The 25,510-nt window shown below is 39.0% G+C and overlaps 1 protein-coding gene across 5 annotated transcripts in view; it reads right to left on the reverse strand.

The window, feature by feature from the left end:
* The window catches only part of NRXN3 (neurexin 3), a 1,034,003-nt gene that overhangs the window by 99,840 nt on the left and 908,653 nt on the right, over positions 1-25,510 (reverse strand). For 3 of the 5 annotated variants that reach the window (XM_064512237.1, XM_064512236.1, XM_064512235.1), the window contains 3 exons: positions 18,888-18,977; positions 13,913-13,972; positions 12,287-12,594 (listed from right to left, as the gene is read on the reverse strand). In XM_064512237.1, coding sequence (XP_064368307.1) covers positions 12,287-12,594; positions 13,913-13,972; positions 18,888-18,977 — 458 coding nt within the window. The remainder of the gene's footprint in view (positions 1-12,286; positions 12,595-13,912; positions 13,973-18,887; positions 18,978-25,510) is intronic. The other 2 variants (XM_064512239.1, XM_064512238.1) reach the window with 1 other exon arrangement.

Genomic DNA, 25,510 nt, shown 5'->3' on the forward strand with positions numbered 1-25,510 from the left:
TACAGGAGTCCACACAACTCTAAAGACAAAGGAATTTGCCCTATAAAGAAAGTGCAGTGATAGAAGGAAAGGATTTCTGGCTCAAAGAAATATAATTAAGAGGTGAACTTTTGATTTCTAGGAAAAAATATACACCTGTTCCAAGTTGATAATTCACTATTTCTTCTCAGGACCTCAGTCTGCATTTTCAGACCACTGCAGGTAGAAGAATTCCTGAGCTGAACAGCTCTCAAATGCCAAAACAACACACATGGCAGCAGATACTGCAAATGCAACTTTCCAGCTGTACAATGTTAATCACTCCTCTTGCCTTCTCTGCAATGCCCCATTGGAAGAAATGGGGTATAACACTGCCTAACAACAGTCACCCTTCATTGCCACCACAAAAGAGGTCTCTCAGCTTTAGAAGGACAAAGCAAGGCAAGAGCACCTAACAACAGAAAGTTTTTTTAAAAAATTCCCCAATATCCTGACCTTCAACTGCTGCTGTCATTAAACGGGGTTTGAATAGAAGAAAAATGTTCAGTAAATTCAAAGTGACCAAGCCTGAGAAAAGCAAAGACACAGCCAGTCTGTGCCATTACCTCTGTCTGCCTTTAAAATGATCCTTGGTGTTTGAACTGTTATTTACATCCTCCAGTCTGTTTCATCCAGAGTTGCTCAGGGAAGCAGAGGACATTGCCCTCCCTTCACCCTATTCCTCCCCTCCCAAGAGAAGCCCTGATGCCATTAAACTTTCTAATCCTCTGGCAACCTTTGATGCCTCATCTCCACTACTACAATAATAAGCAGGAGAAAATAAATCCTTACCAAGAGTCATAGCAGAAGAGCTTCTTAAGACCCACCACAGGAAACCTATCCTCATGGAAATGAGAGGCCGATTCAGACTCAGCACCTGATCCAGGGATCTATTCAGTTCTGTATAACAAACTGTCACAAGAAGAGCAAGGCACAAATGGAGGGCTGCAGCTTTACTCCAGTTACTACAGCCTCTCCTAAGGCAAAAGCAAATATGGCAGATTCTGGTCCTTATAGTCCCTCAGCAATCCACATTTTCCCTCCTTTCTGATTCTTGCTAACTCAGCCTCTTACTCCTCCAAGGAAACACAAAGCAGTAGCTAACACCATTTCCATGGCTTTAGTCAAAAAAGGATAAAACAAACCACTTAAAAGCATGGGACATAAGCTAAGAGGCAGCCAGGGAGACACTAAAACTTTACACAGCAGATCCAGCCCAGGGCAATAAATGCTACAGCCAAATAAACAAAAATTTCTCTTCTGAGCTTGATTCCATAAACAAAAGGACAACACATGATCAGCCATCTGAGCAACCAAAGGATTATCTACCTTCAGGCCAGGCAATGATGCCTCACAACAAGCTGGATACAAGGGGGGAAGAAGACCCCCTCTTCAGGAGAGGCTCCCTCTGCAGCTGTTCACTCTGCAGCCAGGACACAGACAGACTGACTCCTCCCATCTTTCTCCATGCTTTCTACCCTGGCACCCTTATTTGTATCTAGCAGCTGCAAATCCCATCTGATGGCTGAATCCCAGCACCTGCATGCAGTTCTGCTACACAGTGGGGCCAGCTGCCCTCCTGGCTCTGGAAGGAGCCCATATGCTCTGTTGCATAGATCTTTCTGGCACTGTTAAAGCTGCATACCTTCAGGGACTCGGGATGAGCAAGCAGTAACTTCTGACCTGCCCAGCATATCTACATTTCTGAATTTCACTCCCACAAATTTCCTAAACATCAAGATGAGACAAGCAGGTGACAGCAGTGGCCACCTGGACAACCAATGCTCACCAGCCTAAAGACAACTTCACTTGCTTATGCAACTAAGGTCCAAAGTGCAGCAGAGCAAATAGCAATGCGTTAGGCAGTGAGATGACAGCTTAGGTAGTATACGTAAACAGTGAGGTATATAGAGGAAGAGTTGAATGTACCAGGTGTACAGTTTTAGTTTGCTTTTCTATAAATATCTGTAATGAGGTTATGTCTGTAACAACAAAACAAACCTAGGCACTAGAAACCCACATGTTAATGTAAGTGTTAATACAAATACAGAGCATTCCTGTAGCAGAGAACAAGTGGATTAACTGCTGCCTAAATGTAACCAGTTGGGAGCTAAGATGATTGTGCTTAAGATTGGGTATCTAAGCATATTTGCAAGTCTTGAGCCTATCCTGTGAAGGTAGAGGGTATTATGTCAATACACCCACAACAGAGTAATAAGACAGAAAGCACAAGGGAAACTGATCCTACAAAAGCATGCTCCTATAGCGTAGACATCAAGTCACCCCTCATTCTATTTCTAATTTCTTCTTTGATGTCCATCACCATCCTATCACAGCATGAATGTATTTAGAAGAATGAGTGGTCACACTTCTTAAAACAGCCACAATTTGGAAAGAGAGAAGCAACGTGATCCTTAATGCCAAACAAGTCTACTCCTTACTACAGTCTCTTTTCTGCATTTCTTTTCTCAAAGGGGAAAAATAAGTTTAGCTTATTATATATTATAAGCTTAGAGAAAGCATACAGTAAAGCTCTTCAATAGCACAGCAAAAAGCATACCTAGTGCCACATCTCCATAGCCATACCTGTTTTTTGGTCATATCCCATTCCTTATTAAGTCTTCTTTCTTAAGATGACAAGGACTGAAGGCAATTAAAACTCATCCCTACTCAGCTTAGAAGAGAAGCCTCCTATGTAAATCTAAGTGATACCAATTCAAAGCATCCATTTTCATTTTCACCAAAGCACAAAGGAAATTTTTCTGCTGTATGCTGTACAGACCTGTAGGATCAAAGCTGGAACTACAGGGTCATAGGGCCACTGTGAAAGAACTAGGCCAAGAACTGGGGTGAAAAATGCAACGCTCCATTGCAAAGATTGGGGGAATTTTCAGAGTTCTATCCCTGCTAGCAGAGTAGTGCCTGCAACATTTGCTGCAAGGCAGGCCAAGGACTGGTGTACTGTATTTTTATTTTACTATAGGGAAAGTAAAGAACTACATAGGTAAGATGTTTGTCTACAGCTGTTGAGTGAATGAGCTGGTCTTAGAAACCAGTAGCTCCTTGTTCAGAGCCTGCATTCAGCCCACTACATCCTCTTGGTTTTCTAGCTAAAATGCCACAAACCCAAGGCAACTCAGCAGCCCACCTCCTTACTGCAAAATTCCCATGTTCCATTTGCCTTGGCCTGCCCCATCCATCTTCTTGCCATCAAATCCACTCTCACCTCTCACGCTTCCTGCTGTGTCAGTACATTAAGTTCTTCTAACAGGAAGAAAATATATTAAAGGAATAATAATAATACTGATAACGACAGTCTAAAAAATACATATTTCTTGTGCCTTCCTCCATACTTCCCCTCATTCGATTAGTCTCCCAGCAAGAGCAGCATTAATCACTGGAGCAACAGATAGAAGATAAAGACCAATTTGAATTTTGCTGTGTGCTACCGAGTGTGTATGTGTGTGTTCAGGCAGCAGGGAGGGAGCAGCAGGATAATCTGTCATTTTGTATATTTATGCTGCTGGAGTCAGTCAGGACTGGTTCTCCATTGTTACTGCAGATTAAAATCATTCATGTCCTTATACTTTCATTGGAGGTCATCCTTCAGAAAAGAAAAGATGAGTATTACGACTGAGCTAAATTCAACCTATTTGTGCAAGTCTCTGCATAAGGCCTGGGCACTGAAGGTATTGCTAGGATATTAGAAGAAGACAGTGTATTCTGTCATTTTCTCCTTACCTGACATTTACCTTACCTGACCTGACATTTTGCACATTAAAAATGAGTTTTCCTGCTCTGAAACAGTTACTGCAACAGAGCTGTTGGAGGGAGGAGAGGTGCTTTTTGTGACAGTCCAGCTGAACCTGTCTCTGAACTGGGACAGAAGAAGCCACGGGGCCTGAGAACTCACTGAAACAGTTCTTCTACTTAAATGAGTCATTGCTAGTTTGGCAGAAATGGCTTCCCTTCTCCCCTAGGGAAGATGGAGTGCGGTACAAAGTAGGGATTCAAAACTAGCACAGGAGTGGTTATTAAGCCATACAGGTAGGAGTTAATGCCTCTTCTCCAAACCTTTATCTATCCAAAACAGAGTTGCTAAAAGCACCATCCTACCATCTCCAGCTATGTCATTCTCCATCTTTAAATTCTGCTGTTGCCTTCCCCTCTCTTACCATGTTAATTCATCCTTCTCATTCTCTGGAGCTTATTTACTTGTCTGCACCTCAGTAGGCATCCTTGCTCTTCCTCCTTTTACACATTTAGCAGTTTGATCATTCCTAACTTTTCCTTTTTCTACTCTCTGACTCAAGGCTCCTAACAAACTACTGGTATGCCTGAAAGTGTTCCTTACCTTACTCACAAAACTTTCTGCAAACCAATGCGTTTAAGCACATGCAATCTGAGACACAGGCAAATGCAGAGCACAGCACCGGTGGAAAACTTTCAAAGCAGTCATGAGGGAAGACAGCCACTTCATAGGCCCCTATAAGACTGAAGAGCCAACAGACCAAATTTGCTCCAAAAACACACTATCAGAAAGCCCAGGGGAAACATCTGCATCCCATACGATACTGAGAGAACTAGAATCCAAGTCCTCACCCTTTTGGCTTGATTTTTCTGTTTTAAATAATTTTGTAACCATAATGAACCATATTCCATGAACTCATATGCCATCTAAGGGAGGAGAGAAAGGATTGGTGGTTGTACAGCCTCCCTTACTAATCGCTACTTCTAAGAGTTTAACAGTGACAGACACATCTTGCAAATCAGTGACAACTCATCCCACAGACGAAAAAGAAACTAGCAGAAACGCTTCTGTTTCTGCTAGTTAACAACGCTATCACTCTACAGAAAACCCAAGGCATTAATTAGATGGTTTCAGAAAGTGGGTCTGTCACAACAGCTGGGATGTGTTTCTACTTTCTGCACATTCATCCAAATATGAGCTGGAAAGGTAAGAGGCACATTCCCACCTCTCAGCCAGTCTTGTCAAAAAAACAAAATGGAAAAACATATTCTCTGGAAGTCTTCTGGCAATGTCTGCAGCTTCTAGGCATTTCCCTGAAGTGTATAAACAGTAAGCAGAGCAGACGTGCTGTAACAAAACGTGATCCAATCCCCCCACTATATTTGAGCTATAACCATTGATTCTACTCCATTTATTTCTAAGCAGCTGTTTTGGCAGTATTGGTTCTCTTCATCTTATACTGTCGCTGTACAGCCGCTCTGGAACAACACACCTTTCCTATCCTTTCATTTGGCTTGTGATCAAATGTGTGGCCATCTACAGTAGCTTTAGTTCCTGATTACCATATTAATCAGATTTTGAAAAGAATCTTCCATGTGACTTACAAGAATCCATTCTGACAGGGTAAATGACATGTCTAAACACACAGACAGATGCTGTGCCTTGAAAGAAAGTACATACTGATATCATTTAGGGTACTTTCTGGGAAATGTATGCCTGCCTGTCTGCAGAAGGTAGGTATCAGTTTACTGCAGCTGTTATTACAGATTCTTATCATTTTATTACAGAAGACAGTGTGCTTTTCTGGTACCCTAAAAACAAGAAAATATTTCAAAGTTTTTGCTCAGGATAAAAAATATTATCAGAAAAATTCTAGGAAAGTGCTGAAAGATTTAGACCAGCTCCCTCTTCATATGCTAGTCCAAATCTTCATTTCCAGACTTCACAGTAGAACAGAACTGGCCACATATGGGAAGAATACCAGCTGATACTCTGTTGCCAGTCCCAAATGATTGTTCAGATCTGCAAATTAAAGACAAGGCAAGCTCAGCCCTTGTAGAAATGAGTCAGTCTGACTCAGGCCTTCTAAAAACTGTTAGTTTGAAGAAATAAAAAGAAAATCTGGATCCCAGCAGAACCCACTTGTAAGTGACTGAAGTAACCACTTGATGATACTATATGAAAGCAGGATATCCCGAAGACTGAGTGTAAGCTATATATTATGAAATTATGCTATGCATCAACCTGTGGCAACTCAGGTTTGCCACACACATTCGATCAAATCCTTCGCCGGGAATCACTAAAGAGTAGTCTCCCCTTGGAGCTGGCAATGTTTGTTCAGTTAAATGTTCAAATATCACTGGTGATAATGGTGACAAGTGACAGTGCACACCAGCCTATGTATGAGCTGCTTCACCAATACAATGTTCTGTATTAGCGTAATTGTGCTTAGCAGAGATACAAGACTTACTTCCATCATCAGTACTTGTCAGCACTTGGGAAAGTAGACAGCTTAGGAAAAATAATAGTACAGTAAAATCACATTCTCTTTTTGGATGAATATTGAACGCGTGGTTCACTATGGCACTTCCAGGAGTGCAGAACACCTAATTTCTAAAGAAAGTGAATGAAGTCATGAAAAAATAGGATTATATTTTAGATTATATGAACATGATAGTTAATCTGAATAACCTGGTCACAACATCCGTAACTGTAATTTACCTCCCCACATTTGATATTCAGTTAAAGCTTGGAGAATATTTTTAATCATTTCCCACCCAGAACATTACCATATAATATATCTGTTCTTGGCTATGTAGCTGCTACATTCCATGCCAAAAATCCTGTATTTTAGTGCTGGATAAATCTATTTCTATACACTTGTGAAGTATTTAGAGGTCATTTGGTATTACTGAAGTAATCACTCTGTAATCTACATGGAACAGTAGTTTGCATGGAATTTTTCTGGTGCACATTTGGATTCCTGCTCCCATTATCTGCCTTCCTTCTCTGCCCAAACCAGGTGAGCAACTAACCATCACATCTCTTTGAACAAGATGTGAGCTTGAATAAGTAAACACCATTTCGTGGATTGCAATGCAGTTATGCAGCGACTCCACCATTTCACTCAACAGGAATGGAGGGCAGGAGAAAGGACTCTGCTCTTAAAGAATATACAGTTTCTGGCTTTGGTCTCTTTAAAAAAAAACAACTTTAGGAAAAAGCAGAAAAGGAGGGATGAAAGCCAGAATGCATAATTCTCAGCAGTACCAACTGGCCAGTGAAGTCAGTCTTTAAAGCAGAGACTCATCAAAAGCTCTTTTTTCATTACAGCTTTGCAGTCTTGGGATGAAAATGTCGCTAGTGGCTTTTAAGAAGCAAAACGTAAATTAAAGGCCAATTTCCTCCCCCCCCCCAAATTATTATCTATGAGTGTAAAAGAAAGTACCTAGGCAAAACCAAGGGTGAGACAATTGTATTTGTCTTAGCTGACAGTGAAAGTCTAATTAGACTGACAAATCTTCTGTGCTGTTCTCCTTTGTAAGATACATGACAAGAAAGGATCTAGCCTCCAGCTGCACATTATGGAAAGACATTAATCAAGATTATTGGAGCCTCAACCTAAAACACATTTACAAGGCTGGAAAGCCTAATGGTTAGAGTAAAAGGTTGACAATCTTATTCTGAGCCACACCAATGGGGCTGGACTGTCCATATAGATAATGGGCAGATCCCCTCTTCTATTCTTTAGAGAACATTCAGCCTGTTATATATCATACACTGTCATTCAGTAGCACTAAGATCATATCTGAAAATATCCACAAGCAATTTATTCTTTTAGCCTCCAAGGTACAGTTTGAACAGTTCGGCAAGTATCATTATCCCCATCTTAAAGACCAAGAAATTGAGATATGTTTTGGATCTGTAGCAGAGCACACATTTCTGATTCCTCTTGGATAGCATAAGAGATCAGAAATCAATCTGTCCTCGTAGAAGGGTCCTGATCCCTTTTCCACAGAAAACTGTCCATGGTTGCCATCTTGGGACCTCAGCCACCCAGGCCATGAGGCAGACATATTAGGAGCCTGCCCTCGGTCAGCAGGCCTCAGAGCCTGTGGCAGCTAATCTGGGGGAGATCTGCTATGGGTCCAGGTACCAGCTCAAATCATCTCTTGGCTATGCAGAACTGAAGGTGTTTGGAATGGAACAAGCCTGTATCACTGTGCATGCCTTTCTAGACTAGCTTTATTACATAATTAACATCAAAGATATCATTACACAAATCATTTCAAAACAGAATAACTGTAGCTGTAAGCTGGACAGAACATGCCACCTGAGAGCATATAAAGTCTCCCTGTAAAGCTTTGAGCAGTGACTCACTGAATAAATGCTGAGCATATAAGCAGCTGACTTAGACGCAAAAGCCAGAAGAAAAAATATCACTTTAACACATTCCCATAGAAGCCTCCCAAACCTGGGAACCATTCAACTATTTTACTACAAATTGAAGTAGTGTTTGAAAATACGCAACACAGGCATGTGGGATTCTAGGACCTTTAACAATTGAAACAAGGATAAGTTGTTCTAATTACAAACAACTCTGCCAGAAATATGGCAGTACTCCTAGAATACGACCTGAGACAGCCTTGTGGCTCCCACCTAATAACAGTCTGCACGGCATGCTACTTTACCATAAGCAAGGTGGAAAGGTAAGGTGGAAAAGCAAACTCCCAGAGAGGATATTATTATTACAGGAAAGTCTGGTGTGTCAGGGCCAAGAGGTTGGCAACAGTAATTTAATACAACACATGTCACTTCTGAACAGACCTATGCTTGAATCCAGAACAAAACCGGGTGTGAGAAAGTCAAATCAGCATCTGTGCCCAGGGACAGCAGAGCACAAGCACTGTTTCGAACTCACTGAAACAAACAGGAAGCAAAACTGCTTTTCTAGCTCTGATTTTCGGTTAGGAGAAAAAGGTCATGTTCCTTCAAGGCCTCTCTGAAGGATATTTGAATCACAGACACGCTCCTATCATAGATTTAACTACCGTAACATATAGTCATGTATCAACTGTTTCTCACTCAAATCCTGCCTGTCCTCCATTGACCTGAATTTCACTGCCTTGCAGAAATGATATGATAAATTCTAAGACATAATGAAGTTACAGATATTTTAAATGCTAATATCGTCATGTGATATTTCCAGTAATATTCTTTTCTCACTTCTGTCCCTTTGTTTTAGATATTTGTCCAAGACGATATCCTATTTTGGGGACCCTGACAAATTGAAAAACATGTCACTGGTCAGTGCATATATACGGTGTATTTTTAAAGCACTTTGTTCTTCCAGGTTTTCTGTTTAACAGTGCTCTAAACTCTTGTGGCATACTCAGGCTCGCTAACTGCAGGAGGTATCTTGGTGTATGTTAGAAAAAGAAGATATCTTTGCAGTTACCATGCTATTCTGCAGTTCCTGACAAATGACACACAAGTCCTACTGAAATTCCCCTTTTTTTTAATCACTTTGGGATGACAGACTTGAAATTCTGCACAAGCTTTATATGCATTCTGAAAAGGAGGAGTTTTAATTACTTACATATGAAAACAAGTAATACAAAATAGTACAGAAACGTCTAAGAATAAGATTAGTAATTCTGTTATCTATCCTGTTTTTTGCTATTATGCATTAGATGTTTACTTGTATTTGTATCATGCTTGATATTTCTATGATGGACCAGAACCCTTCTGCACTAAGTACTGTACACATGTAGAATAAAGAATACATTTTGATCCCAAGGAGATTGCAATGTGAGTATAAAACAAGATACCATAGATGGATACAGACAGATAGAGAATACAAAAAGGAAAAACAGGACAATGTTTATCGGCTTGATAAACAGGTGCTTTAGAACATCATCAGTCTAGCCGCTGACAATTTTTTTGCATGCATCACGATTAACGCGGGGTTTCAGAGGAATTAGAAGAATAACCTGATATTGCTGTGTGGATGGTAACAGGAAGCAGAAAGATTCTCACAATCAAATCAAACAAGTGAGCAAAAAAATGCTTGAATCATGGGCTAATGGGGAGGGAAGAGACTAGTCTGTGAAAGGCCTTGAAAGTGAAGAAAAATCATTTATTTCTGAGGAGAGAAAGAGGAGAGATAGCTGGACAAGGTAATAACTAACTGTATTTGTACTGCACATAGCCTTAGGTGGCTATATTTTATGTTCCCTGAAGAATAAACTTGTTCTATTAGATTTTTCCACCCCTCAGATCTAAAATTTTAAGCAGGCTTGACATTGGTGATGTCAAACACAAGTGAGATAAAATAACCATTAGGCATCTGAAAACCACAGCTGGACGTACTGCCCAAATGGAAAAGGACAATTTCTTCTCACGTTCACCAGACAAGTAACGCAACTTAAGCTGACAGAATCAAATTCTGGCAAGAGTAAGGAAGAAAGGAGAGCCACCTGTGTCATGACAGCAAGAAAATGGCCTGCTTTTGAAATGCAGAAAGTTGTAATGGAGGTACATATTGACTTTTATCTTTCTTTCAGTGAGCAGCATGAAGTGTCAAGAGTTATTGCTTTAATATCAGCTGAGATGAGGCCATTTGTTGTGGTGTATGTGTATCCAGGAAATCATTGCTCTAACCATGTTTTTAGAGGCACCTTGACACTTTATTAAATCTTCTCGATGCTCTTTCAGCGCACAGTGGTCTCTGCAGGCCCAGTGAACTGCCACAGAGCTCATATAGGAAGCTTTCTTGAAGAGCAACTCTTCAAGGAAGATTGGGTGATTTTCCAGCTTCTCCCAGCCACAAAGGCCCAGTGCTACTCTCCATTACACTCACACAGACAAACGCAATTCTGCTGCCCTTGTAAATTATAGCAAACCTCCAGTGAACTACAGTAATGAGACCAGGATATGGACCACAGACTTTAGTCTTCTGGAGATGAAGTCATACCAAGATTTCTCTAAAATTAGAGCTAGCCACTGAGGAGAAGGAACAGTAGCTAGGATCAGTGACCAAGCCTGGGGTTATTTCCCATCATTTACCTACGACTTTATAAGTCACGTATTGGGTGTTTGAGGCTAATAACTCAATTAATCCCAGCTCTGCTGCCAATTGGAATTACAAAATGCAAAAGGTGTTGGGGCAATGCTAAACCTTGGCTTAGGATTAATTACTTGTAATATAAATAGTTATAAATTCCACTGCAGCAAGAGATACCTACTACACAGTTAAGAAGAACATTTTCATGATTCCTTATCCTAAGTGACCAAGATTAGACTAAAAATAAAAAGAATGGCCCTATAAACACAAACACAACCAGTAACTGAGGAAACCTTCTGAAACAGTTAGAAAGCAGGCATATGACTGTATGGCTCCAGTTTTCAAAGTCCTTAATTTCACTAAACTCATTTGTCCCAAATAGCAGAGATTGTTCCAAGGAAGCAGATGGAATCATTTAAACATCTGATCTAATTAGACAACAATATACCTTTCTCGGAGGGTTTAGTGAAGGCACACTCTCTGATTAATAATCACTAGCCAGTGTCTCAGCCAGCGTACACAGGTATCAATGACAGTATGTTGATTCTACCTGATGAGTTTCTGATGTAAATAAAGATTTTAAAACAAATCTTTCATCCCAGTTGTTAACATGACAGACTGCTGAAACAAATAATTTTAAAAATCTGATCCACTGCTTTTACCTCAAAATTGGTTATTTACTGTATTCCTTTCTCTGTGCACATCAGAAAAGCCAATTTAAGTTGTTTGTTTCTAATCAATTCCATATTCTGGCTGCCACACAAGTGGTTCCAAAACCACTGTATTTTTAGGACTGAAGGCACTACACTGGCACAATTAAACCAGAACATCTGAAACTTCTTTTTTTTTTTGTAGAAATTATTTTTATAAAAGATGTTGGAACAGCTGTATGTTGGAACACCTACACTTTGCAGGAAATTGATCTTCATAGTGTTCCTTTAAAATTATCTAAGGGAAGGATGTAAAAGAAAAATGAAAAATGGCTCATCCTGAAAGTAATGCTGCATTGCCTTTCTCCCCATCATGAGCTTCCCTGTTGCAGCAGTATATACTATCGTAATAATAAATAACCATACACCCACCCCCCATTAAGCTTTGAAATTCTCTTAGCAATACATTTCCCCACATATTAAACTGTGGAAACATGGTTAAAAATGTGTTCTCCTTCACATTCATGCAACCTTACTTATATAAATGGGGTTGCTCTAGAATAAGAGCAAAACCTGTCCCCATTATTACATATGTGTGTAATAGTAATTCATTCAGTTCTGCTTGTTCACCAGCACAGGAGGCCAACAAATGCTGTGGTGATTTACCCTACGCAACATTATTAACGTCAAGAGCTACATGGAGCCTAACTCAGAGAACCTGGCCCCAGTGGGCTTACAAGCGAGCTGCAAAACAGAGAGTAAGAAACAACCCAAAGAAATGCAGAAGATCAACTGACTCACCTGGATGCTGGGTGGTGAACGATTTTTTCGGGTTGTAGTGGTGGCCATTGTAGTTGTGGTTTCCATGACTGTAGTGGACATTTCTGGAGGCACGGAGGTCGTGGGTGTTGTTCCCAAAATGGAAGGGACTTCCCCAACAAGTCGGACACTTCCATTGATTTTAATATTGGGGTTGTTCTCTGCTGCCATGTTCAGCACTTTCAAGCCATTGTAATAGAGACCGGAGAGCTGGCCTTGGAAGAGACGCCCTCTGTCCTTCCCTCCTATGGCTATTTGCGCCTGGGTGTTGAAGATCGTTAACTGTCGTCCTAGTGAAGGGGGGTGAATAACATTATTGCCAGACATTTCTTTTGCTTTTCATCTAACATTGAGTCCTGCCCAGAACCACTGACAACAAAGAAGCACATTCACTCTTAGTGGTATTTATGAAGACTGCAGGGTGGAAACACAGTATGCAAATATCTTGCCCCAGATTTATTAATAATAAAGATCAGCGTGAAAGCAAGAGCACCTGAACCTGAACCCTGTACTTCCACATCCACTCACACATCAAAACTCTGGAGAAGCTTTGATTCAGTCAGAAATATGAGTCCACACTGTCACACTTGGACCCCTTTTTAACCTACAAACAAGGCTTTAATATGTGGTTATTTTTCTACTGTCAATTCAGATCACACTACCTGTCAAGTTTTAGCCCATAAAAAACCTTCTGTGCTGACTGGCCAAAGGAAGGGATTAACTCGTAAAGCCCCTTTTAATAATGTAAAGGTGTTAAAGGGTGGCTTGAAGATAGTAAACATCAAAAAAATTCTAAGGATAGGTGATACATGGGTTGTGCAGGAAACGTAAACCATAATCTTCAGCCTTGATATTTTGTGTTGCAAAGGGTCACAAATCTAAAACCAGAAAACACCAAACACGAACACTTGTGATGCCTCTGAAAGAGTAAAGTTCTTGAAACAGTGAAGAAAACACAGTGCTTCAGATGATTAACCCCCCCAATGCTTACATGTGAATCCCCTCTCACAGACAGTGAAACTGAAGTGTAGGCAGGTTAAGCGGGTTACTCAAGGTCACACAAGGCATGTTAGGAGTGGACTGGTATGTGTAACAAGAAAAAGTATTTATTCAAAATAAGTCCTTGTAATAATTGCCAGTTCACCTAGTTTCATGGCCACTTAAATCACATTCAGCCTGGACTTCTCCATAAATACTGTTTATGTCCCAGGATGCACTAGGTTGACTATCTTAAGAAATAAATTGCTTCATGCAGTGCAAAGGCAGTGCCTATTATTTCACTGTTCCTCTGAAGACTATGGGCATGCCATCTGTAATCTGCTGAATTAACAGACAACCAGACAGGCCAGAGCTCAGAATGGTGATCAAAGCAGCACTGAGTCAACTATCATCCAAACACCTACTTTGTTTTCCCATTTTTATGAAATTTGCACCACATGTCCCCATCCCCTTCCCTCTTCCCAGTGCTAACTCATCCCTTCCTCTCTCTAGTCCACCCTGATGAGAGGGTGCAAATGGCCATCATGTAGCAAAGCACAGCCTATAACCCACTGCTCATTCCTGCACAGCCAGTGGTTAAAGTAGATCAAAATATGAGGGGGAGCTCACCAATTTTGGTGGTCGTCGTGACGGGTCTCGAAGTCAAGTGGTGATGCGGTGTTGCATCATCTTATGGTGACAGGATGGACCATGGGGAAGAGAATGGGGACAAGAGAAGAAATGTATCTGAAAGGAGTTCCTGTCCCCAAAGAGGGCCCTAGCTAGCTAAACAAAAGTGTATGGAGAGGTGTAACGTGTGGACATGTGGAGGTGGGCTGCACATCCCTCGTGCTCCTCACCCACAGATTTGTAAATGAAACACTAGGAGTTCATCAAGGTAGAAGAACTGCACTGATGAAGAAATGAGAAATAAAAATGGAGAGTGTAGGGTATCCTCCCCCTGGAAAGTGTTGAAACACCTGATGCAATTTGCTGCATCTCAGGAGGTTTTAAACTTACCAGAGGCAACTTGTGGCTATTAAAACATCAACAAACATGCACTGAAGCCACACAACCCCAGCATGTAAAATCAGTTTCTTCTCTTGCCCATGAGGAAAATGGGATTCAGTAGCAATTGCTGTCAAAACATTCAGCCCTCTCAGCCCAGCTTCTCTCTCTGCTCTGCTGAGAGGGAGAGCAAGTGGCACTGTACCCTGCAGGAAGCTGAACTCTTGTCATATACTATGTCCTCAGAGTTTGCTTTTCTTCCTTATGGCTCTGTCCTGTCAGTGTTCTGGATTTTCTAATGGATATGTTGTCAGTTCTTTACTACACTATTTTCCCTTTTCCTTCCTGCATTCCCTCCCCCCAGCATTCTACTTTCTTCCGCACTCTCTGCTCCCTTACCTACACAGACATTTCACTTGCTACTCTTCCTTCCTTCCCACCTCACTCAAGATGGAGTGCCAAAAGCTGGAGGTGAGATGAATAAAAAACAGGGCGTTATTTCACTAATCTAGAGATCTTTTCCCTGGAAATGGAGGAAAGGCACTGATTGTCAAAGCGTTCTACTTTCATTCTTTTCTCTCCTTGAATTCATACTGTCTCTTTTTTTCATCTTTTACCAAAGGAAAAAGGGGTGGGCAATGGTGAGGAAGAAGAAATTTTGCAGGTCAGGCCAGGAGAGCTCCCCAAGGCAGGCCAGAAAAAGGGTTCCTCCACTTTTACTGGAGGATTATGGTACTCCTTAGGATGGCACTCACTCTAACCCAAGCTCACAGAACACTTTTAGACATGTCTGGCATAAATTTTTGCTTTCCTATCATGGATGAGGAGTTAGTATTTTAAGGCTGAAACAAACATCACTCCCTCCACCTCTGGGTCCTCCTCTGCATCCTCTAATGCTCAGAGAAAATATAAACAAGAAAGATGGCCCCACTCCAGTAGAAAAGGAACTTTGTGAGTTTTGGAGTCTTTCTTATTGGTTAAATAATGAGGTCCTCCAGTCCAAGACAATTCATGCACCGTACCATATGGTTAATGCTGGAGACAGCACTGGTACTAGAACTGCATTTGCTAAAAGAACAATCACTTGTTGGAGTTACCTATGACTTGTCATTTTTCACTCCTAACTCTAGCATTATGTATGTGTGCATGAGCAAAGACAGCGGGGAAATGGATATGAAATGAGAGAAAATTGTTCAGAGAATATACACATAATTCTGTCACCTTAGACCTCTTCTAATCACTGTTATGATGATATGAATCTGCAACTTTATTTCCCCTAAGTAGAATTTATTTGGCTGCTGAATTTTATTGAGGAACAGCTTACATCTGTAAATTCTACTGGATGTGCAAAGGTTGCAGACTTACGGTCCTTCTTTTCCGCAGAGGAATTTTCCTGCTGCTACCTTAGTGTCTTACTAAAGAAAAACTACAAGCATATTTCAAGTTTCCCAATTATTTTGTCAATATTTTGCATAGATGAAGGTCTCAGTTCTTAGTTTGTTCTCTCATTGACTTCATTTGGAAAACAGAGTATCTATCAAAAGCAATCTTAGCAAAGTGTAACTTTCTTCATAGTACTAGGAGAGATTTTGGGCCTGATTTTACAAACCCTAATTTACATTACTAGTTCCTGCTTCAAAAAGTACAGTCATTCATATCAATGAGACTTCTCATGTCAGTAAGAGATTTGCAGAATTAAGGACTTTGAGGATCAGTCTGTTTGATGAGATGCTTTTGGCTCTTTATTAGCTCATCCTATTGCAGAATAGACAACATTTGTCCATTGCCAGGCACAATACATTCTACTAATGAAATCTGCTGTTGTTATGACTACTAAAGTTGAATAGTTTAGGAGCAACATTCCTTTTTTTACTCACATATATAATCTCAATGAAGTTAATGATGTTTGATATTTTGCTATTTACTCACATAATTCAAGTTTGCAAATCTGAGCTCCTCTTAATAAATATTTTAAACCAATTTATAAAATTAAAAATTAAGAAATTATACAATAATGATGCTGCTTCAGAACAATGTTGTGTTGTATTTGTTTGCCAAGAATGAACTATTTCATTATTATGAATTATGTAATAATAGTACCACAGAAATGCCAAATCTACGGCACTCGAGACTGTCAATCTGAAAGTATTTTATCTTACCTCACTCAAGCCAAGAACTCATATGTGGAAGACAGCTATTCTATATACTGTCTTTTTGATGGATCTATCCGTTCCTCCATCCGTCAGTTCATCTTGTTCCATTTTGATAGTGAGATACCCTTTCAGTCATCATCTTTACAAAGGCTTCTGTCAGAAGGCTTCCATGATACATTAGGTGTTAGATGGATGACCAGATGGATGAGCGGGTAAGTGAATGGCCTGCGTAATTTTTTTTTGCTTTGAGTGGTACCTAAGCTGTTGAATAAATCTATCTGTTTTGGAGTGAAGGAACAAAGCTGTCTTATCTCAGGCGTTGCACTGCATGATGTCATTCCGTTACACAAACTGTGAAGACTGAGTTTCCTTTCACTTAGTAAAAATACGGTTGTATCCTTCTAGTCTAAAAGCACTCAGAGCTCTGAGTGCCTGAGCTGTCAAATATTGTCTGGTTTAGATCCCACTGTACGTGTGATTGTCTTTTAACAAAGCATCAATATCCACAGAAGACAAACTTCAGTTCAAAACTTCAGGATGGCTTACAAATGAAAGTGCTTTGGCATGCTTATAAGCTCAAACCTGGAGAAGCAGTGGCATAAAATAAAAGACTCAGTGGAAAACCAAAAAGGAAATAAAGACCCCGAAAGACAAAACAAAGGTGGGTTTCTCAAGCACATGAGTTGCATCAAGGAATTAGACATGCATCTGTTTTAACGAAAGTGAGGCAATCATTGTCTTTAGTGTTAAAGGGACTTTATCAATTCAAACTTACCAAAATTATCCACTTTTTAGTGTTAGGCTTTATTTATTTATTTTAATTGGCTCTTGTAAATTAACAGGGCAATCCATTGAGACTCAATGAGCATTTTCTGTATACCTGTATCTTAATATCTCTTTACCAGTTAGCTGCAATGAAATACTCTATAAAACCATGGTGGTCAAAAAAATATTTCTGCTTTAAAAAATATTTCTTAGTTTCACAAATATTTTTGCTTTAGTTATGAATATTTCACAATTATAGACCAAAACCATAAAGTGGGCAATGCTGTCAACTCTCACTTAAGTCAATGTGTACAGCATGTTGCTGGATCAGACCCTTTGTATTAAAATGTTCTGACTACGGCTAGCCTCATTCTTCTAAGCCATAACATAATTCATGCTGGCTCAATCAATTTGCTAATGCAGCTGAGGATAAGAAATTTGAAACAGAATCTAAATGGTATTTTTCCAGTCTTACAGCATATTGATTTTCCTTCTTGGAATATCTGGTAACACTTATAAACTAGGTCAACACAGAAAATGCAAGATCTGAGTTCAATGGTCACCCCCTTTTATCAGCAGTACTTTCCTTAAAGGAAACCAGAGAAGATTGTGTTCTGCTTTTCCTAAACTTCAAGGCAAGGAATACTTTATAAAGATTTCTTTTAAATATTACATTTGGGATAGAGGAAGGAGATCTTTCTGTCTTACTCTTCACTGTATCACCAAAAGCCCAGTCCAAACCCTGCTGAGATCAGTGAGAGTTATTCTGTTGCCTTCATCAGGCTTTGGCATAGGCTTTACATCCAAGACTGTTTTTTCTCCAGATTCTTGATACAGGAACAATTCTTTTCTGACAGAGGTCCCATTTCAGCAGATCACTGAAGTGTATGCAGAATTCTCACTCAAGCCGACTGGATTTATGCATGTTTCTAAGTGTTTTGCTGAACTGAGGCCAATTACTCCAGGCAAGCCCATAAAACTTAATAGTGCTGCCTGAGACTAAGTTAGGGAACAGGCTGACCCACAACTTGGAAAAATATATAATTTCAGTGTCAACACTGTACACAAGATATAATAAAACAGTGTCAGAACAATCATCTTTGTCTGTCTCCTCTACTGTAGTTTAAATGAAAATGTTAAAAAATGTTTTCCTTAGAACATTTTTTAAAATTGTTTTATTATGTTAACACAATTAGGAAACACATAGCCATAATGGCTAATCACAGTAATGAGAAAAAAGAAACTTATAGGAAGTGGTTTAATAAGCAGGTTTGAAAAAAACTGAAAAAAGAAATACCTTTGATAATAAAGATATAAATGTATTTTTCAAACAAATCAAAACAGGAAGATCATGCAGTGGTTATATTGCCATAATACATGTTTTTGCTCTTGTCTTTTCTTTCTTTTTTTTTAATGGCTCCTGAATTTTTGCTTGTTTGTTTGTCATTACTATGATAGCAAGCTTAGAATTTCGTCCCTTTAACTGCATTTTAATAGCAATGTATTATAGCATGATTTATCAACATATGGCAGGTGGAAGCTGACACAAATTATAATCAAAATTAAAACAGTCATTTATGCAGCAGGCAATTATCATTTAAGAAACATTTATTTGCAGGCTTTAAAAATGAGGGTTTAGAATCAAATGGGTTTAAAATGAAAGTTTTAATGACTGTTACCTTTTTCCTGCAGCCACTCCTCTACAGGCCGGTTATATTTGAAGGGGATTTTCTGTTTTACCATTTGGAACCGTTCACTATCAGTGTTGCCTTTAAAGTTTAAAAAACAGCTTAAAAACAATCTGAAAAGTCAATGAAATAGTTAAAACATCCTAGATTTTTTTATGACCTTATTTAGCTATAAATAAATGATTGTGTGTGTGCAAATATATATGAAAAGAGAGAGAGATTTATCTTCAGTAAGGTGGAGAATAGTTATGCACCCAATTGCCTGAGATTCTGGAAGGTCAAAGAAGTTAAATTAAAAAGATATCTCTTTTTTCCTTGGAGTATTTGTTTGTCCAGATTGGTTAAAAGCCATGTATAATTTGTCTGAAATATGAGACCTTGGGTTAACTCTGTGACATGAATTAAAATATTCTGATCAGACTCCAGATCTGATGGCAAAAAAGACATAGCACAGTATGACAATTGCACAAATACGCAGACAGTAGTATTTTGATAAACCTTCTTCTGGTGGTAGAAGATATATGGTTAGGACTAGAAACCCAGTGAACAACAACAACAACAACAACAAAAAAGAATGGAAGAAATTATAAGCACCTGATGCTGAAGGCATGTGATAAAAGAAGAAGATTAAGAAAACTGTAGGAGTGGAAAGATAGAAAAAAACAGAAAAGAAAATTTAAAAGGAGAAAGAGCTGTTAAAGATATGTGAAGGCTTGTGTCCAGTTATCAAAGTCTTGAGGCTGTTGCCAGAGGAAAACAGAAGCTTAGAAACTGACTTAAATAGAAGCAAAACTGTGCCTGAAATGTCAATTCTGGCAAGTACAGTTCGATTGTTCCATGTTGATGGATAACAGAACTATCCAGCAAAGTGTACTTTGGAGGAAAGCCTCTGTCATTCACATAGTACAGAATACAGATGGGGACAGGACTTATACACACTTTTTGTCCACATCTCCTGAACGCTGAAACAACTCAGATGCAGATCGGGTGGGCTGGCCAAACCTCAAGTAGAAAGGAGCACTTCAGCTAGATGGTGTTCAAAGTCAATGCAAATAAGTGTCATCATCATGCTTTCGTTTTCTTCAGCTACCGTCACTTTCTAACTCATTCTAGTTTTTGCTTCTTGTTTTATTTTTATAAAAACTGCTCAGTCAGATAGACAGAAATAGCGTATCTTTAAAAACTTTACGATAATATTGTAGCAAACTAGAGTAAGCCACTAGCTTACTGAAATAATGCTACCATAAACAGAAGTCCTTTAGATTAGTAGTGCTCCAACACATACTTTAAATAAATGCCAGTTGAAGAGGCAGCAACTACTCTGCATGATTTGCCATGCTTCCTTTAAAACCCCACATACCAGTAACCTAATGTGCCTTCATATTTATTTGACTTTCCTGAAACTGATGCTGGAATCTTAGTTTCAATGTAAAGACACATCAAGGAAAAGTATATATATGACTAACAGCTGGCAAGATGCTCCACCCAGTCAAAAGCAGACACTTCCATAATGCAAGCAATACAACTGGTAAATCTCATGTGCTCAATAATCTTTACTGTGCAATTACTGCTCGGAAATGCTGCCAGCCTGTACAAAGTACCTGCTGACCACACCTATCCTCTCTAGGATCATCTTGTTATTTCTGATTTTCTGGAACAGGCAGGAGAGACTATTGTGATATACTGGCAATAATCTCATATGGACTCCTGTTTAATATAGCACAGACCTAATGTTAAAGAATATTTGTAAAAATCATCATGTGAGTTTCTTTAAATTCAAATGTAAGGCAAATAGCAATTTGGATTTGGGTTAATATCTCCAACTCTGACCGTGAACATTTAGAAGCCCTGCTGTTTATTTGGGGCCATGGGTAAAACAAATCCATCCTGGGAAACTGTTATTTCCTATTATAGAAATATCTAATCAAGCACTAGCTGACCCATACCACTTTCTCTGTCCCAGCCTCAGATGCCTGCCACCTACAACTGCTTACTCTGATTAACTAGAAAGATAAGATAAAGTATTTGAAACACAATTGTCAGTCATGCATCAAGTAACATTAAACAATGTACTGTGGTGGCTCAGAGTCACTCGCAGACATCAAGTTACCTGTGAGCCCATTCCCAGCTCTCGTAATTCATATCACCACCAACAAAGTTCAAAAAGTCAGTCCTGTCTTCTGTGAACACAGATTCATAAACATAAAACCTGAACCATGTTCAGTACAGGATCTGAGAAAATACTTGATAAAGAAGAGCTCAGGTATTATAGACAAAAAAAGATAGCTAAAGAGGCAGAAATACCAACAGAACCAGGATTTTTGGCCCTTCTATTAATAAGCAACTGATGACTAGTGTAGGCAGAGGTCATTTTAATCATACAGGTCAGTTGATTCCTCAGTTTCTTATGCTAAAGGGTTAAGTTCCTTTTTGGGAAGTTCTCACATTCTGTTAAGACAAGGATACTAATAATCCATTATCCATTCAGCCTTCTCTCAACATACTGATCCAGTCTCTCCTTCACCTAACCAGCTAAACCTAGTAAATGCATTCACAGAAATCATGCATTTGCCTTAGGATATTTTTGGTTTGCTGCAGCACGGATATTATTCTCTGTGCAAGAAATGAGTATCAGGTTCTGAAAGATGCTTAGGAGGTGTTTCAATGCGACTTAAGAGTCCTAAATTTCATTGTGAACTCTGAAGCTTCTCTGTCAAAGCTGACCTGAACACATATGGAGAATCTGTTACTACAGCTGTATTACATAGGAAATAGGAATCTATGGTTTCAGTAGAAATGGGCATTATTCACCATTTTATAGTGCTTTGAGCAAGGACTTCTGGCTAGATGAGAACACACTGAAATCTCTATGGTGATGGTGAAGAACACTTTCCATAAAGCCAAATAAATTCTGTAATACACTTTACTTGGAACAAAACCTGCACTGGCTTCACTCAGTACATATGTAAGTAACTTTCTACTGAAGGCAGCGGGATCTTTTTCAGAATAAAGGATGATTCACAGTTCATAAGGACATAAGAGTCAGCCCGGTGGCTGACATGGAGTGCTTTTTCTTCATGCAATCTCATGGAAGGCCGACTGTAGAAGGGAAAGAATGTAGGAAACTGAAATTTCTCAAAAGTAGAGCATTTCACAAGAACAGGCCAGCAAGACTAAGGTAAAAAGGAAATGAGACAATGAAAATAAAGATATGACAGGAAAAAACGGGTTTCTTATACCACAGTCCTAGACCTTCAAGAAAGCCAGAAATGACAACTATTCCCCACCACATCTTTAATGACTTTTTAAAAAATCAGGTTTATTTTAATTTTATTATTGTTATTATTTAGCAGATATATTCATCAAGATTAAAATATGTATAAAATCATACCTTTAAAAGCGATAAAAAACTGAAGGACATTAGAAAATTCAAGCAGGTTTAAATTACAACATTAGTATCTGATCTAATCTTTGTTTTGTTTCTAAATTTTATTTCAGACATTAGTAAGAATGATTTTAAAAACATGTGCATGAGAATGTGTTCACTGATATACTCCATTTACAATACTGAGTTAGAGAACAAGTTTTCTCTTGTTAAATGCTTGGGATATTCAGTAAATACCATTAAACACATACAATTATTCAATTACTATTGACATTGAGTCGTGCTTTTAAAAATAAACACAGCATTTGATATGAGAGTTCAGAAAGGAAATATCATGGTTTGCAACATGAAGTGACAAAAGTTCAACGTGAAGTAAGCTTACTGGCCCTCTGACATCAGAGCATGATGTCATCGGGGGATTCTTGTCCATCTGCATACACGGAAACTGTCATTAGCAATCCTTATGTGACCTCAGTGCCATGCCTTTCTAGAGTTCAGTGATAATACACATTTTTCAACCCCTCCAAGAAGAAACTATTCCTTCATTCAAATTATTCGGACCCATTTTTTCCTCTTTGAGTCCAGCTCTGATTCAAGACTGTACTCAGAAAAGAATACACAAGATAAAAGGAGCCATTTTAAAACACTTTAAAAAACACATTTAAGCCTATAGCTCTTACGCATTCAGAATCAAGGCGGGTCTCAAAGATCTGCAGGATATAATCTGTCAAAATAAAGCTCTGTTGATTAGTTTTGCTACTTGTGATTGGCTAAATACTTTTTCTCCAGGAAGTTCTAGCTGTTTACATGATACTAGCATCAATAGGACCTACTCATTTAACCCTCATTTTTTTCTTTAATCTGCAGAATAAACTCCGATGTATCAATATGCTCCACGATCTGTTTCATTTAATTCTGTCTAAAGAGCTGACTCTCAGAAGTGCATTCCTTCACCTTTTTTTTCTCCTTTCTCATGCAAAATTCTACAGCACAGTAAGTTCCCGCTCTTTGAAGACTGGAATAAAACAAGTCTTTTATTCCACATAGTAGTCGTAAGTACAACTAACAGAAGTCCCCCTGGATCTCCTAAGTATTGTTGCTCACACAGATATGACCTCTGTTTTTCCAACAAAGCAGCAAGTATCTAGAGTGTTATGCCCTTAAGGAGACTCATGGCAGTACTTCAAAATCCTCTGGACACCTTAATCTCATTAAACCTGAATATTCACAGCATTTCAAATATCACAGACATTCCTGAAAACTAAGTATTTTGGAGAAAAATCTGTGAGAAGAGCTCTATTTTTTGTTTGTCCATTCATTCCCCGCCCTGAAAACCTGGCACCTAAATCATAAAATTCAGAGCCTGCTGGTTAAATACGATCTGTTGCCAGTCTTCTGTCTTCTTTCTGAAGCCCTCAGTGTATTCCTGGTCCATGAACTGTGTGGATAAATATATCAAATTCTATCCTAGCTTTAGGTTGCGATAATCTTCCATTTAAATCAAACTAAAATGGGAAAAATCAACAGAATTTGCTTGTGCTAATCACTATTAGCAGTTCCCACAGGAAATGCTTTGATACTCAGTGCAACAGCCCAGGGGTAGACGGTTTAAATTTACTCATGGGCAAAGCAGAATTTTCTTCCAAAACCCTTCAATGCTGGATGATGTTTTGCGTGTCCCCTCATGGTTCCTTTAGGAAAACAAACAAGCTTTATTACATTAAGCCCATTTCTAAACCAAAGTGGATTCTTAAGCCAAAGAAAGTAAAAGAGCAATTCAAGCCCTGACAAATGTTGTGTCTTGGCCCAGCCACCAATCATGATGATTCACTGCTGCTTTGGTGTGAAAGAGGACAGCTGAAAGGTTCCAGCAAATTGCACTGCTCACATCTGGGTGGAAGATGAATACAACCTGAAGTGTTGTCACGTCTGTGAAGATGCTAATAAGAATACCGTAAGAAAACATTCATTTGTCCTACATTAATGCCAAAGACAGTTTTATTTAGAGACAACATAACAGCAACTTTTTCCTCATTGTTTGTAAGTCTTTAAAAAGAAAGAGATGTTTTATCTAATGAAGGTATTATATGAAAGGCTATATAGTGGTGATACTAATGATTTAAGAAAACTTTCTGAGACTAGTGCTCAAGGTTAAACTGGTTCCACCTTCCTTCCCTTTACTGCAGATGAAATTTCAGTACAAGGGTAAGTAGGGAGATAGTGCTTGATAGCTCAGTTCACCCAGCAGCCTTAATGTCAGCTTCCTTTGAGTTTTACAGGGTGCTCATCATCTTGCTAAGATTTACATACAATGAAGTGACATCAGCATGGGAGAGGGGCATGTTAGTCTGCTGCAGCCTGCAAAGTTGACTTGGACAGCTAAATCCTCTTCTGGCATAAACTGACTCAGGTCTGTTCAGTCCCCAAATTCCTCTACAGCTGATGCTCTGTGCCCTGGAAAAAGAGGCTGAAATGATGCCTGGAAAAGCTAGCCTTTTTTACCAATATCTAATAAAGGGCACAGATACTCCAACCCAGAAAGTTTCAGAAGTGTGTTTGTGATAGGCACACACTGAATCCATCGAACCATTTTCGTTTGCAGGCAGCTGCACTTAAAAACTTACAGTATACTGAATTGTCCCACCTTCACATTTCATTAAGAACATATTTTGTTCTGTATACTATGAAGTACAACCATTATTTGTTCACATTTTGTATTCAGCAAGGAAACTGAAACAAACCTATTAGTAAAGCCTGTATTTGGACTAGAATCTTCCCTCTTGCATAAATCAGGAGGGAATAATAACACTGCAGTCAGTATTAGAACAAAGCCTGTTTATGGATAGCTGTTTATTTTGTTGCCTTACTAGAAGGCCGTATTATAGTTTATGTTTAGTATCATAGGGAATGTTTGCATTCAAATCAAAATACGAAAGATATCGCTACTCTTAGAGGCTTTTATAAAATATCTGGAAAAAGTTCAAACCTCAAATCACAGGCATAGGCACTATTAAGATTAATACAAATTTTTTGTTTTCTTTAATTGAGGGAGCTGAAGTATAGCTAAATCTTGACACGGTTTATTTATTTTTACTTCAGCTCTTGGATACGATGTTTTTCCCTTTGCCTTCTCTGTTTGAAAAAGTTGCATCTTTTGTTATTTAATTCTCATTTTCTTTCTTGTCCTCTTTCTTCCTTTGCTCCTGGATGCCCTTGACTTTACCTTCAT

This window comes from Dromaius novaehollandiae, chromosome 5, assembly GCF_036370855.1.
Source record: "Dromaius novaehollandiae isolate bDroNov1 chromosome 5, bDroNov1.hap1, whole genome shotgun sequence".
NCBI lineage: Eukaryota > Metazoa > Chordata > Aves > Casuariiformes > Dromaiidae > Dromaius > Dromaius novaehollandiae.